A 19,283-nucleotide genomic window follows, 5' to 3' on the forward strand; every position below is an offset into this window, starting at 1 on the left:
AAGAAAAAGTAAGTGAGAGCGGAAGGGGGGTGGAAATACATGAGCACCATGTTTCTTAGGTCATGAGCGGGTAAAACGCGTCCCACTCATACCCAGAATGCCTTGTTTCCTATTTCCCGATAGGCCGCGCGCCATTTTGAATAAATGCGCGGGCAGTTTAAAATACCGAAGCAGCACTGAAAGCTAACGCTCGCGTCACCGCAGACATTTTCGCATAAGCGGAAATTGGGTTTTTCGGTAAGTGAGCTGTTTGAGAAGTTTGTTAAACACGAGTTAACTCTGAGTCCGGTTAGTTATCCAGCTTTAGTTAGCCGTCTCGCTGCGCGCGAGCTAAACTAGCCGGTGTTTACTAGCTAACTAGCCAAACGTCAGGGTTTACACAGGACTATCACGAGACCAACAACAAATAACGGTTTAATATAACACCTTAAAGACCGTCATGTAGTGAATTATTATTATTATTATTATTATTATTATTATTAAAAGTACAACAGTCGATTTCTTTTACTCCTTTTGTTGTACAAGTATCTGGAAGATTTGTAGAACGAGATTTTTAAAAAATGGATTAAAGGTACAATACTCAATATTTTCCATTTCTTTCTAGTGCAAATAATGTGGGAAATTATGTAGAAATGATGATGAATAATAGTTTATGCCAGTCTCTTAGAAAAAGTGTATTATGTAGCTGAAAAAACAAACAGCTTAGAAACCTGCCATCCGGTCCTGAAAGTTTGTTTGTGTTTGGTTTGGCCTCTTGTCAGTCATTTTATAGCCACGCCCCCGACACCTCTTCACACCCTCAGAACTCATTATCGGCAGTTTTATAGAGCGGTAACAGGTGAACTGTGAGTCGAATGTGCTCGAATAAGATGTAATGACAGTCCTTGCTAATGCTAAGTCTAGTTAGTATGCTAGCTACCCAAGATACGTTTTGGGGGCGGAGCTTTGTGAACTCTGGTGAAGATAGCTGTTGGGTCAATGAGTAAAAAAAATAAAACAATCGTTCAAATCTTATTCAGCTGCACAAATCTTTACCTAATGCACCTGAGAGACCAGACTTCCGGTCCAGACTGGTAAATTCCATGGACCTTTAAGATCACAGGACAGGTTTGTTCGTAAACATGATGTAAGTGTTCAGATTCGGGGTGAACTAATACTCACCCTATGAGCAGTGTGTGTGTGTGTTTTTTCAGAAGAAGAATGAAATGTCTAAAAACGGATGATTATGTCCTGCGGATCTCGTGCGTAAAGGACACCGTTATTCTTCACGATGAGCTGAAGGTAAGAAGGAAAAAAACCCCAGAGCTTAATAAGGTGTTTAAATAAGAATAAAATGTGTGATGAGTGATTTTTAAACCTGCAGGGATGCACGCTCCTGAAATCCCACAATGCACTGCGGCAGGTTATTGTCTTGTTAAGTGTTTGACGGTGTGTGTTTCTGATCCTGGATGTGTTCCTACAGAAACATGTGAAGGGCGGGCTGGGGCCATCTGGCCGGACGGCGTGTGATCGAATCATTCGGGCCTGTAACCAGCGTCTCGGAGGAGGGGCTCTAGAGCCGGAGCTCGAGGAGCGTCTGGTGGATCTGGTGGAGCTGGCCACGGAGGGATACGGATCCGTCGCAGAACCCGGAGCGCAAGGTTCCTCGCTTTATCTGGAGAAGATCATCTTCCACATCCTCCAGAAGCTGGTCACGCATCGAGCTCATGCTGCTGCGAGTCGACTCGCGGAGTTCATGTATCTCCGACTGCAGGGCGCATCCTCACAGGTACAGCCGCCCACACGTCCTCAAATTCAAATACGATACGATTACATGGGTAAACATGCCCAAGCTTTCACAAAGTGGGCGTGTCTAAAGCACAGGGCTTTGTTTTTCTCCTGCGTTCTCCACTACTGGGTATAATCTTCACGATGGCCGTGGCGAGTGGCAGTGAGAAAAGGCTGTGTGAGTGTAGCAGAGTGTACCCTGATACAACAGAGTGTACCCCCCCGAATACATCTTGCTCTGTTATACAGTCTGGTAAATGTCAAAACAAAGAACATGTTAAATCGAGATCCTCGTATCGAACAAAACAACCCCAATTCCAAAAAAGTTGGGACGCTGTGTAAACTGTAAATAAAAATGCAATGATTTGCAAATCTCAAACACGTGATATTATGATATTATGTTCTGTAGATGATGAGATATATGATGTGTATCTGATGTTTCTGATTACAGGTTGAAGACTTCGGTGTTCTGGTGCGGAACTGTTTCGCCGTCCTGTGGAATGGATCGAGCGGCGCTCAGGCCTCCAGCCTGTCGCCCAGAGAGAGACTCTGCGGGCAGCTGCAGGCTCTGCGTTTCCGTCTGCTCGAGGAGACGCCCTCCACCTCGTCTAAAGTACCTCTGTTTGTGGAGGAGGCGCTGAGCGAGTACGAGCGCGCACGTGGAAGCCTGTCTCAGGACGACGCCGCATTTCTGCTCTCGGAGTTCCGGACACGTTTCCTCGGCGCACACGTGGAGCAGGATCAGGCGCTGACTCCACCCGTGCTGGCTGTGAGGTGTGAGGCGGTGGTGATGGTGTGTAAGCCTCTGTGTAAGAACAGACTGTGGGACGAAGCAGCACGGCTGCTGGACGGAGCGCAGGAGTGCGTGCGGAAGCTCGGTGGGGGTTTGTGCCCGGCGTTGGGCATGGCAAGTCGGGCGGTGCGACTGCATCGAGACCTCAGCACAGGCAGGGAATGCAGCAAGGCCTACACAGACTGCGCTCGCATCCTCAGAGGCCTGCCTGCTGCTCTCTGTGAGGCGGAAAGCCACGCCCTGTTGGAGGCATGTCAGCTGATTGTCTGGGCGACAGAGGCAGGGCAGACAAAAGGGATGGGTGGAGCTACGCTGTTGGCCAGTTTTTCCTACTGGGAGGAATATCAGGAGTTTCTAATCAAACTTCAACAGGTGAGTCTTTTTTCTTTCATTCTTTCATTTTTGCAGGAGGTCTGTGTTCATACCTTTTTGTCTCTGTGTTTCAGAGCTCATTCTCACAGCAGCTGCAGTATTCTCTGTGCTTCAGTCTGTACCAGGGCTTCATCAACACCTACGACAGTTTACACACCTCACAGGTAACATCTGAAAAACAGCATTTGTTCAATGTTTCATGATGGTTTTATTATTTATTTATTTATTTGTGTGTGTGTGTGTGTGTGTGTGTGTGTGTGTGTGTGTTTAGGACTCGGTTGTTGAATTTCTGGACCGAATCCTGTTATACTGCCAGGCGACGGCAGGACGCATGATGACTGAACTTCGCAAACTGTCCAACAACAGCTTCTTACTGAAAGCAGGTCAATCACAGCTTTGTGTTTTTAATGCACCGTACATCTGGAACCACGCCCCTTAAACATTCATCAGACTCACTCATCGTTTTCAATGTTGCTTGTAACTAGCTTTCATTATTTTCTTTTCTTTTATTGGCGTGTATGTGTGTCAGGATAACGAAAGCCGGATAAAAGCAGTGGATCGGAGAAAAAAATGTATCAGATATCAGATCCTGTCACAAATGGCAGAGATCGCAATTGGATTTAGGAAAGTTTATTTTTTGAGCTGGAAATGCTCACGTATAAAAGACACCCGACTGATTTTGTCTTTTGTTCGGATTAGAGGTGGAGCGATAGTGGATTTTAACGATAAAGCTAAATAAGTCGGGCGGTACCTACCTACTTACTGATTAATCAATCCGTAGTTTTTAAAACTGATACTGAATGAAACACTCAAAGTAAAATATTGCTGAACTTTTTTTTTTACAAAAATCGCAGCACTGACTGCACTGTGGATCTACTGTTTTAAATAAAATATTAATTTTGATATTTGACTATTAATAAGTATTCAAGTAAATCAAAGATATACATCCAAACAGTATCTCTCCAAATAACAAAAAAAAATAGAGAGAGATCATAAATGAATCAAAAACACCTCAAATAACACAACAAAAATTTTCATTTCGCCTCTAGAGGCCGCTCTCGAACTGTATAATGAAAGCGGACCCTTCTCATCCGCTCTGCAACGCAACCGGGAAACGCTATCGATTAATCAGTGAAACCAATCAGTCAGTCGACCTCTAATTAGGATAGATTTGAATAGATTTATTCTTTATTTACACTGTAAGTGAAAAAGGTTAATTGTGAAACACTTTAAAATGTTTTAAGCTTAAAGGTTTTTAAAAGGCGGGGGAAAAAAATCATATAATAAATATCATAAAATATAATCTAGCGTTATTGTGCCATCTCTGATCATACTTTAATTATTTCCTACATTGTCACTGCTAATTTAATTTTTATTATTACGTCCTTACTTTACTATTTTATTATACTACCTTGTGTTTTTGTTTTATACTTCATACTATAGTGTTTTAAAATGAAATGTGTTTATACACACCAAATAATGTTTATGATGATGATCCGAGTTATACAAGAGCATCACGTGTATACATAAGTGTAATGTAAATGTGATTGTGTGTGTATGTAGTGTGTGTGGTGAACAACGTGGTGTACGAGTTATTTAACAGGAAGCTGTATGAGGGTGCGTACGGGTTGGTGGAGATTATATGCCAGGAGCTGAGTAAAGATTGTCCATCCTGTTTCCCTGTGGACAGAGTGAGTCCTGCCCCTGGGGTAACTTTATACACACACCCCCCACCCCCCCACTTGTTTTTGCTGATTTCATGTGTGTGTGTGTGTGTGTGTGTGTGTGTGTGTGTGTGTGTGTGTGTGTGTGTGTGTGTGTGTTCAGGTGAACCGCTGCTTCATGTTAGCAGTGCAGTGCAGTAGGCGAGCGTGTCGGTTGGACAGAGCTCTGGACTGGGTGGTGCGCTGGATACAGGTTTTAGGTTCTCGAGTTCTGGATCATCTTACAGAACCGGTGTCTCTGTGGGTTAAAACCAAGTGTGACGCAGCCCGGGCCGGAGAGGACGACAAGCGCCTCAGGTAATGCAACCACACACATTTGTGAGTGAAGTGTTCTATGGATTTATTGTACAGCCCTTCCTGATAATTCCGTTCCATCATCTCCTGGTCAGGACCCTGAGGGACGGGCTGGGGGCAGTGCCAGTGGACGAGGAGGTGTGTCTGCGTCTCTTGGAGGAGGAGCTGCGGGTGTATAAGGAGCAGTGCGGAGACACGGCGCAGGAGCGCTATAACACGCTCTGCGACCTCCTGGATATCTGCCACGAGGAAACCACACACACACTCCGGCGTGCCTCTTACCTGTGTGAGATGGCTCAGGTGGTCTGTTACCGGGACTTTAGCGAACAGACTGACTGGTGTGTGTGTGTGTGTGTGTGTATAAACACTCTCTCTCTCTCTCTCTCTCTCTCTCTCTCTCTCTCTCTCTCTCTCACACTCACACACACACACGAAATCTAATAGAGCTGTCCGTCACCACAATTTATTTATATTAGCTTTATTTTTTTTCATATTTATTTGTTTATTTAGGTTTTTTTTTATTTATTTAACATTGTGCGTGTTTAACTTCCTGGCTTGGTCGTGATGTTCACGCCGCCTTTTTTCTTCTTCAGCTCAGCGGTGGATTTTGCCCATGAGGCTCTGCGCTTGTTGGAGGAGGAGCCAGAGACTGTGGAGAACTCCGATAGGCTGAAGGACGAAAAAGCACATGCCTCTCTCTGGCTCTACATCTGCACGCTTGAGGCCAATCTGCAGGAGGTCAGGGACCATACAGGACAGATAACTTCACATTGCTCAAAGAGAGAATCGACCTTACCTGTAGAGGAAAAAGTCTAAATTAGAAAGCGCATTCAATCCAACAGGCCCTGCCCCCTTTCCTCAGTGCTGCATGGCCTGTGTTTGCATACTCTAACTTGATAGGCTTTATGATGCAATAACTTCCGGATGTACTGCATATGCTCCAATACTAGTTCGGCGCTAAAACGTGTATGTGTGTGTGTCAGGCGGTGGACACGGAGAAGCGTCTACGTGCGGTGCAGGAGGGCAGTAAGACTGCGGCGGACCTCGATCCAGTTCCCACGAATGATCTGGAGTACGAAGACAAGCGGAAGTTCCAGGAGAGCCAGCTGGTGTATGACGGACTGCGCTTCAATCTCTCTGAACACAACAGTGATGGACTTTATATTCATAACAAACTTATAAACTCATACCGTGGTTCATACAGCTGTACACTCCATATGTTACGCAAACCGAACGTGTGTGTGTGTGTGTGTGTGTGTGTGTGTGTGTTTAGAGCACATTGAGCCTTTAGAGAAGTGTTTATCACTCTGGGTGACTCTGCTGAAGGACGGCTCTGTACCTGCAGTGAGGGACCCCAAACACACTGCCTCCTCCATCCTGCTAATGGCTGCCCTTTATACACTCATGGGCAAGGTACACACATGTGTGCACACACACACACTATCCTATAAACACACAGCTCATTCATTCATTTATTGATATTTTCCTGTCCTGTAGCCTCTACAGGCTCTGGAGTGTTATCAGCTGGCGGCGTCTCTCTCTCGGCTCCTCGGTGATGTCCAGAACAGCGCCACTGCTTCCTTCCACGCTGCTAAACTCCTACTGGATTTGGGCTCTCCGCAGCTCGCTCAGGTCAGCCACACCTCACCACCACCTGTGTGTATGTAGCTCAGTGATGCGCATCATTTGAAAAGTTTGTGCTGAATTCGCAGTTCATTGTTCCTAAAATTCCAAACACCAAATTTGGCTCACATCATCTCAAGACCCGTCTGAGTTATTCAAAACTGTTCTCCTGTAACTTCTCTCTAATCTCCCGTAATCACTCTCGAGTCTCTTTGCGTATAGTTCCGGCTCTGCTTTCCAGTGATTGCTTCTACAACAATTGTACCGTGACTGTGAGTGCGGCTCAGAGTCTGGGTGCTTGGCCCCCGAAAGTGCTGCTCGCAGCATTTTTTATTATTATTATTAGGGCTGCAACTAACGATTATTTTCATAATCGATTAGTTGGCCGATAAATTTTTCGATTAATCGGATCGGGGGCAAACTTCGAGTACCTTTTTTTTTTTTCTTTTCTTTTCTCCATTTATTTAAAATTAGATCAACAAACTGAGTGTTACAAATAGAAACTTAAGACTAAAACTTTACACAACAGTTTGTCCAATTATCTAAGACTGAAAAGAACCCAATACACACACACACACCAGAATATATATTATTAATTTAGGACGTGGTTTAATTCCATGCTTTCTGTACATCTATAAAAAGTAATACATAAATACTTATATGGACGCACAGAAAGCATGGAATTAAACTACAGTCCTAACAATCCCTGGTTGATTGGTAGAACCAGTCATTCCCCAGGGACTGGTTCAAATACCAGGTTCAATTACATTTTATTATTGGTGTGACATTTAATTTGACTCTCTGTATTATCCTTTGTTTATTTTATTCATCAATGCGACACTTGAACTTGTCTACCACTCAGGTTTTTGCAAATTATCATTTCATTTATAAATAAATTTTAAATAAATCCATCAATAAACGATCGTCAGCTCAGCTAACGTGATATTTGTGAATAACCACGTTGATTAATTTTAAAACATCTCATTTGAATATATTTTGATACATTTAACAAAAAATATGGAATATTATTTAAACATTTTTAAAACTTTCCTTCGGACCCCCTGTAATTACACCACTGACCACTAGGGTCCGCGAAATCACTGCACTAGACGGTGGAGTACACAGTACGTAGTGTAAGTGTACAGTACCTCACTTGAGACACAACTTTAGTATTTACTCTCCGAAGCGTGTTTTCGGAACAGAAGTAACGTAACGAGTAAATGTACCGCACACAGACCGATTACAACGATTTTCATAATCGATTATTATCAATTAGTTGTTGCAGCACATTATTATTATTATTATTATTATTATTATTATAAGCCAATGAACGCTTCTAGGTGTTTAATATTAAGTAATGTAACTGTACTAGTTGTTCGTGTTTCTCTGTAAGTGTTTATTACAGTATTTCTGAATCATTGCATGATGGTGCTGGGATTATTTTTGTTTTCAGGTGCAGTTGGATCAGGCACAGCAGTGTTTAACTGCAGATACGAGCTCTGAGGGGACAAGCATCCTGTCCGTCACTAACACACTGCTCAGAGCACAACTCAGCTACGCTTTAGGAGAGGTGACGTGTACACACGCACACACACACCCACTACTTAATTATACGATATATGTGTTCATGATTACATCATTCTGGGGTGTGTGTCAGGTGGAAGCAGGTGTACACAGTCTGTGTGAGGTGTTGAAGGAGACGGCGTTGCATCACTCCAAAAGCTGGTACATGCTCAAAGCTCGAGCTCTGCAGACCGCCAGCGCCTACCTCAGTCTGGACACAGGGACACTGCACACACACCTGCGCCAGACCATCGTCCAGCACGGTACACACACACTGCACACCTGAAATTTGCTTTTCAGAAGTTTAGCTTTGTAAATGTAGGTCAGGATTACTGTATCAAAGCTGTATTAAAGATATTATTATTATTATTTATTTTTGTTGGATGTTTGTTTGCTGTCTACTTTGGTTGCTGACATGTTATTAGATAATCCTGTGTAATTGGGGTGTGTGTGTGTGTGTGTGTGTGTGTGTGTGTGTGTGTGTGTGTGTGTGTGTGTGTGTGTGTGTAGGTTTAAAGACTCCAGACACGGCCCAGTACGAAGCTCTGAAGTTGTTGTGCAGTCTGGTGATGATGCTGCTGGGAAACGGCTTTTACGGAGCTCCTGGTCTCAACACGGACACTCGGTTTGTAGACCAAGGTACAAACAAAAACGCTTCTCCTCCGGAAGATGGACCAGTCGTAGGTTAGCAACCGTAACTAAGACCAAGGACTTTTGACCAGCTTCGAATACACTGCTAAACTGTAGCTGTAAATCCGAGGAGAGATTTACGGGAGAGTAAACACTGTGACTGGAGTTTAACTGTAATTGCAAATATAGCTGCGAGCAGCAAGTATAAGGGGGCCATGCACTCTCCAGCCTCGTTTCTTAGTAACAGAGAAAGACCGGACGCCAGCGCTTGTTCCTATGGAGGTATACCAAATTTGATGGTAATACACTGTTGAGAGAGTGCCTCACGAAGTGTTTTCAGTGGCTCGAAGCCGGTTTGTTAACATCGCATCGTGAGACAAAATGAAACGCTGAAACCATTCAGATATTTCACTCGTTCAGAACGGAGGAGGTTGACATTGCATTGAAATCTGCATGACCCAAAGATTCAGAGGGAAGTAAGATGATGTTTCTACAACAATGTCTTTGTTATTGTCGCAAACGCATTTCTAATTTCTTTTTCCTGTTGGTGGTGCTAAAGAGATTGAGGCACGTACAGCTAACATACATGAGTACGTTTTTGTCGTGTGTAGGGGACAGTGTGGTGTTTAAATGGCTGTTGCTCAGCGAGGTGTTGCTGTGCTCGGAGAGGATGGTGCGCTTGAGGAGCAGCAGTGGAACAGCTCATGAAGCCAAAGCTCAGTGTCTTGAGGCCCTCAAACTTGCCACCAAACTGCACACGCTCAGCCAGTAAGTCCTGATTTACAAAACACACTCACTAAGCAAGCTTCCTGAATCATTCCAAAGTCTTAAAATTTATGAGAACATGAGCAAGCTTTGACTCCACATAAGTGTTCAATTTATGGGGTTCTTGCTTAACTACAAATATTCCCTTCCCCCCTCCAGCACCCCCACCCCTCCCACCCCATTACTAGGCCTCAATGGTGTGTTCCACTGATATGTGGCATAGCTTTTTGGATCGTATTATGTTTAGTAATCATTTTGTGTGTGTTGTAGCTGTGCCGAGCTGTTGGTGTTGAAGGCTGAGCTGGAGTTGATGAAAGGTGCAGGGGAAGCCAGTGTTTTGGATCTGGAGCAGGTCAGACACTTACTGGATCTTTGCACAGGTAAACAGTGCAGTCTTTTAATCAGCTTCACTTCTGATGTAACTTTCTGACAGTAGCACCGCTGCAAACTAATTCGTTATCGTTTCTATAGTAACAGCAGATTGTGTTTTGGTTTTTTTTTTTTTTTTAAGTTTTTTTTTCTCCCCTCCCCCACTCTAAAGTAAGATTCTTGTTAAATGTTTATGGAAGGAGTCTCCAGTGTCCGAGGTGAAGCTGCGACTAAGTTTTCCGACGTCTTCGGGGCAGAGGAATTTACGCTTCTTTAGAGGTTTCTCGTTAACATGCGTAACAAGCTGCGATTTATTTATTTTATTTATTTTGTTCGTTTTTGTCTCATTAACTGTGACAGAGAGAATAAAGAGAGGCTGGTGAGGGAGCGAGTGTTTATTGCTGCTATAACGCAAGTGACAACTCGTAAGAGAACCTTTTCCTCAGTGAGTAATGACTGTAGCTGTGTACACGGACGTTTCTCCTGTTATCATTTCAGATTTTGGTCATCAGCAGCAGCAGAAATCTGAGGTGAAAATAAAACCCCGTAAAGGCCGCCCGGCTGTGAAAGTCTCTGCCCCCGAGCTCCCGGAGGAGGAAGAGGAGGATGTGCGCGGGCTCCTGAGCTCTCGCTCGTTGGGCCGGGACGCTTTAGAGGAGCTGTCCGAGTTAGGCCGGGACGCGTCGCCCCCTCTGAAGCCCAAAAGGCAGCGCATGCTGTCCTGCTTGAGCCACACCGAGAGCTGCTCCTGTCCCTGCTGCGCTGAACCTGGCCTGGCCCGAGTCAGCGTGCTCTGGGCCCTGGCGCAGGCTGACGCCCAGAACGAGGCACAGAATTCGCGCAGACTACGCCACATCGCTATACTTCGCTGTCGCAGCATCGGCGCTAAACTCCACGCCCGCCTGGCAGCACTGATGCCCGTCGGATGTTCAGAAAAGCCGTGCGTGATGCAACCGGAGGTGGTGAGGGTGCAGCTGAGCGCAGTGATGACGCAGCTGTGCCGGGGCGTGGCCGAGACACGGAAGGCTGCCGCTCTGTGGGAGGAGATAGAGGAAGGACTGGAAGCTGTCGAGCCCAGAGGGGCACTGTTACCCGAGCTGGGACCTCTGAAGGCGGCTCTGCTGGGGGCCAAAGCTGTGGCCTGCTGCCTGGCTCTGGCTGGAAAGAAGCAGTGCAGCCCTGACGAGCTCTTCTCCTCCGCGTGGGGCTGGACTCCTCCCAGGGCTCCCAAAAACAAAGCGCAGGTCAGAACCAGAGGAAAGAGCTCCAGCAGTGACCGACCTCTTCCAGCCGCAGCACCGTCAGCCAAGAACCTCACGGAGAACAAACAGGAGGCGTGCGTAGAACCGGGGAGTAAAAAAAACCGAGAGGTCACTGTCGCTTCCTCAAAGAAAAACAAGAGCTCCGTGCCAAAGATCAGCACCACAAAGCCTGGTGTGGTCTTCAAAACCCCCCGAGCGAGCAGAACCCCCAGGCCCAGATCCGTCTCCGTCCTGACCCCGGCTGGCACGGCCACTCACCTGAGCGCATTCGACTTCACCAACGAGGTGCCTGATATCACAGTAAGCTCCACCCCTCTTCCTGCAGCCAAGGCCACGCCCAGTAGCCGCTGTGGGGTCACGAGGTCAAAGGATGTACCAAAGGGTTCCTTCCAGGTTTTTGAAGATTCCTCACCTCTGCAGGAGAAACCCGTACCTGTTCCAGCTGCTCCGAAACGGACCAAACGCTCACGCTTTAAGGTCTGAGACGTGATCTTTACACGTGTATAAACATGCACTGGCTGCTGATAAATCCTGTCAGCACCACCACTTTGAGCTTGTCTTAGACCATGTTCTCTCACATCTCCTTTTATATTATTCACCTGTAAAACCTTACTGCTCCTTCATTCCATCTTTCTTTCTTCCTCCTGTCTTCCATCCTTCCAGGTGGAGTTCAGTGATGAGAGTGACGCTGAGGTGGCTGATGCTGTGGAGACCAAATCAAATGATAAGTGCTCCATCTCCTCTGTGCTTGAACCTGCCCTTAAACCCTCCTCTCTGAGCCGAGCTCCGGCGCAGGACCGGCCCAGACGCACCAGAACCACAAAGAAAAGCACCTGCACTAGTGGCGCCTCCTCCGAGGAAGAGATGCAGCCGCGACGGGGACGGCCCAGAAAAGCTCTCGGCGCTGACGGTGCAGAGAAACCAGAGAGGATGAGGATGATCAGAGAGGACGAGGATGGAGACGGTCTGGACATCAGCCTGGAGGAGCTTCAGGGGATCGACTCTGAGATGATGGATGCAGGTGTGTGCACGTATGTTGTTGATGCATAACGTTGGTTTATAGTATAGATGGATCCTGGATGTGTGTGTGTGTGTGTGCGTGCGTGCAGCTGACGGCCCTGACGCAGACTGTGAGGTGCTGAGGAGAGACCTGGGAGCAGATCTGACCAGAGAGCGTGTGAAGGAGCTCAGGAGTTCAGGACAGGCAGGACTCCCAATACCGCACACACACGTCACACCAGGTGAGCTCTCTGTAGACGGGATCCAATCACTCCTCACCTCTTCTTGGCTCCTCCTCCACCACTTTCCAAGCCCTTCCCTCTACCCACACCTGTGCTCGCTGCTCGCCCAGTCACTCGGCCTGTCTGATCCCGTCACTACGGCGATGCTGCACGCTCAGTCACTGGGCGTGTCCTCTCGTCACCACATGACTCGTCACCTGGCCAATCGGATTAGGTATGTCCTGTATGAACACTGAGTGTGGGTGTGTGTGTGTGTGTTTGAGTGTTTGTTGTAAACATTCCAAGCTAGTGAACTGTATGTTTGTTAGGAAGCTGAAGAAGTCTAGCAGTGACGTGGCGGAGAGTCTGAGCGGACTTAGCCTGGAGGAATCTTCCAGTCAGACGCAGGCCAAGACTCTGTCTGCTCTGGAGAGCATTTACTCCTTCACCTGCACACAGCCGGCGCAGTTTCCACACACGCACAGCCGAGAGTTCACACAGCAGCTCCAACACCTGCCCACAGGTAAATCATCACCGCACCGGAGCCGCCTGGATTAGCTGTGATTAACTCTAACCGTCATCCTCATCTCGTGCAGGTGTGACCGTGTGTTTGCTCTCTCTCGTGGGGGCGTGTCCTGGTGAGATCGGCAGCACTGTTCTGATCACTCGACTAGAACGTGACTCCGCCCCCATCACCATGCGGATCCCGACTGCACAAACACACGTACTAGCAACGTTTACCTTTCTGCAGTGTTCATTACCGACTTGTGTGCGTGTTTATTTAGTGTGTGTGTGTGTGTGTGTCTGTGTGTAGCGCTCTATGGCGGTGCTGCTGGAGGAGATGGAGGCGGTGCTGCAGGGACAGAAGAAAGTGAGCGCGGTAGCAGACAAGGCGCAGTGGTGGGAGGGCAGGAAGGCTCTCGACACTCGTGTGCAGGTTAAAGATTCAGTGCTTCTCACATAGTACACTCATTAATATGCGCGTATTCATTAGCGCTTGTATTACATAAACCACAAGAGGTGAATCATCTTTTAATCATTAACTTAACTTTTTTTATTTGTTCATTTACACAGTGTTGTTTTTTTGAGCAAGTTTCTAATCACTGTGTATGCTCACTACGTAGGGGTAATAAGTGTTTGATCCTACATACTACACTATACATGCTGTAATTGAGACACAGCCGTACAGAGAGACTGCTGCAGTAAAACTCTGTTCGAAGTTAAATATCAGGGTTTTTTTTTTTTGTTTTTGTTTTTTTTTTCTTTTCTTTTTTTCCCTGCCATCAGAAACTTCTTGAGGAGATGGAGGAGGCTTTAGGTGTATGGCGAGCATTGCTCCTCCCCTTGACCTCTGACCCTGAGCTCCCAGCTCAATTGAAATGCCTCCAGTCATCAGTAAAAGGAAGGAAGATCACGGTGGACATGCTTAAGGTCAGACAGATGCGTGCCGGTGCAGCGGGTCAGGACTCGGCACTAACGATAACGGGGGGGTGGGGTTAAATTATTATTAGTTATTTATTTAATGTTTGTTTGTTTGTTTTTTTAAGAGGTAGTTTTGTTCCTGCAGGTGATTCTCTCCGCAGCTCCTCTGCTGTCTCTCTCCGACCTGCAGTCTCTGTCCGAGGGGGCGTCTCTGCAGGACGGAGACTTCCTGAAGCTCCTACAGGAGAGTGTGTGTGAGCTGAGAGGGAGAGAGGAACCTCATGGACACACAGTCCTCATCTTGGACAAGGTGGACTTCTGCTACAGACGTTTCAGATTCATATACAACTTACTTTAATACCGGAGAAGTATTTAATGTTCACGCTGTTAATAAAAGTGTGTGTGTGTGATGGTGCAGTACCTTCAGAAGCTGCCATGGGAGAACATCTCCTGTTTAAAGTCTCGTTCTGTCACTCGTATGCCTTCACTGCACACGGTACTGGGGCACAGTCATCTCCGAGAGGTAGGTACATGCACGTATTACGCCACCCTACACTGATATATATCATTAATAGATGAGGTTATGTGACCGGAGTGCTCCCCCCTCCAGGTGGATCCAGACTGCGTGCTGTCACATGGTGTTGATCCTCAACGGGTTTATTTTGTTCTGAACCCTGATGGAAACCTGCCTGAGACAGAGAAGCGCTTCAGAGACTGGTTTACTGGGTTAGACACACACACACACACGTCCATTATATACCCAACTAAATTCATTTCTGGACTTAAAAGTAAGAGCAGTGTCTGGGTGTTTGTACCGTTAGTCTCTGCACTTCATAAACACACAGTACTGTGCAGTTTGTAAAGATGCCTTCAGAAATAATTCAATTAAATGTTTCTAAAAAATACTATAAAGAGCAGTAAAATGAAATGGAACAAAGACAGTATTTGGTGTGATGACCCTTTTGCTTTATTAATAATAATAATAATAATAATAATAATAATAATAGTAGTAGTAGTAGTAGTAGTAGTAGTAGTAGTAGTATTCTCAGGTACACTTTCTACAGTTTTATGAGGAAATGCGCTGTAAGTGTTGAGTATCTTACAGAACCAGACTCGGTTCTTCTGGAGACTTTGACCGTCGCACTCGCGTCTTATTTTTGCAGCGAAACCCAGCAGCCTTCATTGTGTTTCTTTTGTCTGAAAAGTGTCTTGCGTCTTAATACTCTGCTTTCTTTACTGACGTACAGACATTTTTTCTGTAATATTTAAATTTGTTCTGGAAAACTAATGTTTGGGAATCAGAAATGTTTCAGTACTGACTCTATAATGTAGAAGTAAAATAGAGTGCCTAAGACTTTTGCACAGTGCTGTGTGAAGAACTGAAAGGTTAAAGTTCACGGACGAACACTGATGTTGGCGTGACTGAGCACGCTGCACACGCCGGACCGAGTTAAACCGTATTACCTTACAGAGTTGTGATGAAGTTTCCTATGCTAGCCCTGACGGTTGCTAGGGTGTTGCTATGATACCATACGATGTCCCAAGTGGTTGTTCGGGTGTTTCCTTTAACCCCACTGTGTGCTATATCATGATCAGGTTTCATGTCAGTATGTCGTACAGTTTGGTCTGCAGGACCTTCTGAGCAAATATAAACGCACCCCAGCGTCTTCATTCTGGAAAAACGACTCTTTGGAGGTATAATCCCAATCTTCCGTTCCCGTATGGGATCTACGAGTGTGACGAGTTTCAGGCTTTTATGGAATAAATTGCCCTTTGGATGAATTTTCAAACGGAATAATAATAAGTTGAAGAGGATGATGATGATGATGATGATGATGAACGATTAGCAAAGAGAAACGATATTACGTACGCCACCCGCTCCTCTGCGCCATTCCATGTCTGAAGTTGGATATATTTCTGAGGATGTCCTCGTGAACCGCAGCGCTACACTACACCCCAAAATAGTGCACGATAAAGTGAACGAGTTCTAGACATGACCTTTTTTATTGTAACCTCTTCCCATTCAGGTACAACTTTACAATGTATACTGTACTCATTCTGATAACCTCATGCTAATGTGTCGCCCTGTGTGTGTGTGTGTGTGTGTGTATCGGTCCTCAGTGAGCGGGCATGGCAGGGTGTGTGTGGAGCTCCTCCTGATCCTGATCAGCTGCAGGAGGCTGTAAATACTAAAGACCTGTACATGTGAGTGAAGTGTCACTGTGCTGCTCTATAAACAGGAGAACTGGTGTGGGGTTTCTTTTCTTTACTGAACTGATCCGTGTCCTGTGCTTGTACAGCTATGTAGGACACGGAGCCGGAGCACGGTTCCTCGACTCCCAGCGGCTGCTCCGAGGGAACGTTCACGCCGTGGCCCTGCTGTTCGGATGCAGTAGTGCTGCGCTCAGTGTGCAGGGAAACCTCGAGGGAACCGGCATCACCCTCAGCTACCTCACCGCTGGGTGGTAATCTCATACACACACACACACCGCTGGGTGGTAATCTCATACACACACACACACACACACACGCGCGCTAGTGCTGAGTAATATGACGATATAAATATTATCGTACATTTTGAAACAATACACTCTTCTTGGATATCGTGATTATTTAAAATTATTTAATTATTTAAAAAACTGACAGGAAGCAGCTGATGTTAAAATTACATACTACTATTTTTTTTTTTTTTCAATGTTACTACTTTTTTTTAATCAATATAAATGTATTTATACATTTTATTTAAAGTTGTATAAATTGTAGATTTACAGAAGTTTGTTTTTCCTCACACTCCCCTGCGTTTGATGATAAACGCCAATCAAACAAATTACCAAGCACGTTTGTGGTGCAGTTGGTTTAGCCACGCCCACAAAACTCCATAAAAGGCAAAGCGAGCTGAAAACAACAAAATGGCGTCTAGAAGTGTTTCGTTGCAGTCGTAGCTCACAGCAGTAACTTTACACAGCGCTGCTTTAACATCCCGGACATTTTTCTCTCTCTCTTCTTCCTCTCTCTCTCTTCTCTCTCTCTCTCTCTCTCTCTCTCTCTCTCTCTTCTTCCTCTCTCTCTTCTCTCTTCTCTCTCTCTCTCTCTCTCTCTCTCTCTCTCTCTCTATTCTCCCTCTCTCTATTCTCCCTCTCTCTTCTCTCTAGTCCATTAGTGTTGGGGAACCTGTGGGACGTGACAGATCGTGATATCGACCGCTTCACCTCCGCACTCTTACAGTCCTGGCTCTCCGCAGGGTCAGGCTCCTCCCTACTCCAGCACCTGGTCCAATCACGTGACGCCACACACCTCAAGCACATGATCGGCGCCGCACCGGTCGCGTACGGCCTTCCTGTACACCTGCGCTAGCTCAGACCTGCAGCTAGTCCTGTTTTTACACGCCGTCTTATGTGACTTGTTTGCAGTGTTGCTGTCGCGTAAACACTAACGTGAAGCATGAGTAGAGTAACACGTGTTTTTACGGCTTAATACGTGATGTGTTTAAGCTTCATCACACTTTTAGAGATTATTTTAATCTGTGTATTTTGAAGATTAGTACATCATTTAATTAAATCTCATTCTGTTTACTATTTTAAATTGCTGTGTACCACACTTGTAACTTATATTAAATTTATGAAATTGTTTTGTTGTGAAGGCTCATTTTTTGATTTTTCACATGACATTTAGCGAAATTGCACTAAAGTTGAAAGTTATTTTAGTAAATTCTCACTTTTTCACACCCCTGCTCATTAATATGTTCAAGTTCAAGTGGTTTTATTGTCATTTCAGCCGTATACAGCTGGTACAGTACACAGTGAAACGAAACAGCGTTCCTCCAGGACCAGGGTGCTACATCAAACAACACACTAACCACATGAGACACAGAACTATATAAGATCTACACATTTCTACATAAAGTGCACGTGCAGATGTGTGCTAACAACACAGTACATTACTACTAAAACAGGACAGTAGGTACAGTAAGTGACAGTGTAGTGCTGAACAGTACACAGTGTTAGTGTGGAAGTGTCTGATATACAGGTAGTGCAGAAGATAGGAGCTAAGGAGTAACAATATAATTTAAAACTGGTAGAAATGTAAACATAACATGCTAAGACATTCAGCAGATTAGTTTATACCAAACATGGACATAGCAGTTATTGTGGTAGCAGCAGGTAAAGTGTATATAAAGTGTATCTAGTGACAATAAATTATAAACTATATTTTTATAATACAGTAGCAGCAAAAAATTCAACAGTGTCACTGCAGGAATGTGCAAATATTTCAATGGGAGTTGGATGGTGTTCAGTTCAGTGTGTGTGTGTGTGTGTGTGTGTGTGTGCGCGTATATCAGTCTGGTCTCTGAGTATTGAGGAGTCTGATGGCTTGGGGGAAGAAGCTGTTATACAATCTGGTCTTGAGGCCCGAATGCTTTGGTACCTTTTTCCAGACGGCAGGAAGGTGAAGAGTGTGTGTGAGGGGTATGTGACGGGTGTGTGAGGAGGGTGTGTGGGGTCATCCACAATGCTGGTGGCTTTACAGATGCAGCATGCGGTGTAAATGTCTGTGATGGGGGGAGACCCTGCTAATCTTCTCAGCTGTCTTCACTATCTGCTGCAGGGTCTTGTGATCCAATGAGGTGAGGATGGGAGGTGGGAGATGTGCTTTCTTCAGCCTTCACAGGAAGTAGAGATGCTGCTGGGCTTTCTAGGTTATGGAGCTGGTGTTGAGGAACCAGGTGAGGTTCTCCGTCAGGTGAACACCAAGAAATTTGATGCTCTTGACGATCACCACAGAGGATCTGTCTATGTTCAGTGCAGAGTGGTCGCTCCGTGCTCTCCTGAAGTCAACAACCATCTCATTTGTTTTGTCCACATTCAGAGACAGGTTGTTGGACTGACAGCAGTGGACTGAGCACACAGCCCTGAGGGACCCCGTGCTCAGCGTGGTGGTGCTGGAGAAGTTGTTCCTGATCCGGACCGATTGAGGTCTCGCAGTCAAGAAGTCCAGGATCCAATTACAGATGGAGGTGTTCAGGCCCAGTAGGTAGAGTTTACGCTCGGTTTGAGGTGCAGAATGATGTGGCAGTGAGGAAGACCACCCCTCCTCCTAATGACCAGGTGCTGTGTCTAACCACGGCTGATGTGAGGAAAACTCTATGCAGAGTCAACCCACGGAAGGCTGCTGGACCAGACAACATTCCTGGTAGAGTTTTCAGAGGATGTGCAGATCAGCGAGCAGATGTTTTCTCTGACATCTTCAACATCTCCCTGAGCAGCACCATCGTTCCAACGTGCTTCAAGGCTACCACCATTGTCCTCGTGCCAAATAAGTCTCCAGTGTCCTGCCTCAATGACTACCATCCCGTTGCACTCACATCCATCGTCATGAAGTGCTTCGAGAGGTTCGTCATGAGGCACATTAAGACCCTGCTGCCCCCCTCACTGGACCCGCTGCAGTTCGCGTATCGCACCAAATGCTCAATAGATGATGC

General features: G+C 45.8%; 1 protein-coding gene across 3 annotated transcripts; it reads left to right on the forward strand.

The window, feature by feature from the left end:
* Nucleotides 1-35: 35 nt before the first annotated feature.
* espl1 (extra spindle pole bodies like 1, separase) lies at nucleotides 36-17,431 on the forward strand. 3 transcript variants are annotated; one of them, XM_053636795.1, is made up of 31 exons: nucleotides 36-237; nucleotides 1,173-1,281; nucleotides 1,463-1,768; nucleotides 2,219-2,932; nucleotides 3,007-3,096; nucleotides 3,204-3,315; nucleotides 4,496-4,623; nucleotides 4,760-4,953; nucleotides 5,046-5,288; nucleotides 5,544-5,688; nucleotides 5,934-6,099; nucleotides 6,224-6,363; nucleotides 6,448-6,582; nucleotides 8,027-8,143; nucleotides 8,231-8,399; nucleotides 8,647-8,775; nucleotides 9,378-9,534; nucleotides 9,802-9,911; nucleotides 10,399-11,639; nucleotides 11,826-12,183; nucleotides 12,272-12,617; nucleotides 12,712-12,905; nucleotides 12,979-13,106; nucleotides 13,197-13,319; nucleotides 13,670-13,813; nucleotides 13,950-14,114; nucleotides 14,223-14,327; nucleotides 14,415-14,530; nucleotides 15,926-16,009; nucleotides 16,105-16,269; nucleotides 16,957-17,431. In XM_053636795.1, the coding sequence occupies exons 2-31, from the start codon at nucleotides 1,201-1,203 to the stop codon at nucleotides 17,156-17,158; spliced, it is 6,507 nt and encodes a 2,168-aa protein (XP_053492770.1). In that variant the 5' UTR covers nucleotides 36-237; nucleotides 1,173-1,200; the 3' UTR covers nucleotides 17,159-17,431. The 3 variants fall into 3 exon arrangements, with proteins under 3 accessions (XP_053492770.1, XP_053492769.1, XP_053492768.1); XM_053636794.1 differs by having other exon boundaries at nucleotides 1,194-1,281; XM_053636793.1 differs by lacking the exon at nucleotides 36-237 and having other exon boundaries at nucleotides 535-1,281.
* The last annotated feature ends 1,852 nt before the right edge of the window (nucleotides 17,432-19,283 follow it).

Source organism: Ictalurus furcatus, chromosome 11, assembly GCF_023375685.1.
Source record: "Ictalurus furcatus strain D&B chromosome 11, Billie_1.0, whole genome shotgun sequence".
Lineage (NCBI taxonomy): Eukaryota > Metazoa > Chordata > Actinopteri > Siluriformes > Ictaluridae > Ictalurus > Ictalurus furcatus.

Bases quoted from the DNA above. Each gene is read 5' to 3' on its own strand.
- espl1 (XM_053636793.1), top strand. From the start codon at position 1,165: ATGAGCAGTGTGTGTGTGTGTTTTTTCAGAAGAAGAATGAAATGTCTA. The intron at 6,583-8,026 runs GTCAGCCACACC...TTTTGTTTTCAG, and splicing joins GCTCTCCGCAGCTCGCTCAG to GTGCAGTTGGATCAGGCACA. The intron at 8,400-8,646 runs GTACACACACAC...GTGTGTGTGTAG, and splicing joins CCAGACCATCGTCCAGCACG to GTTTAAAGACTCCAGACACG.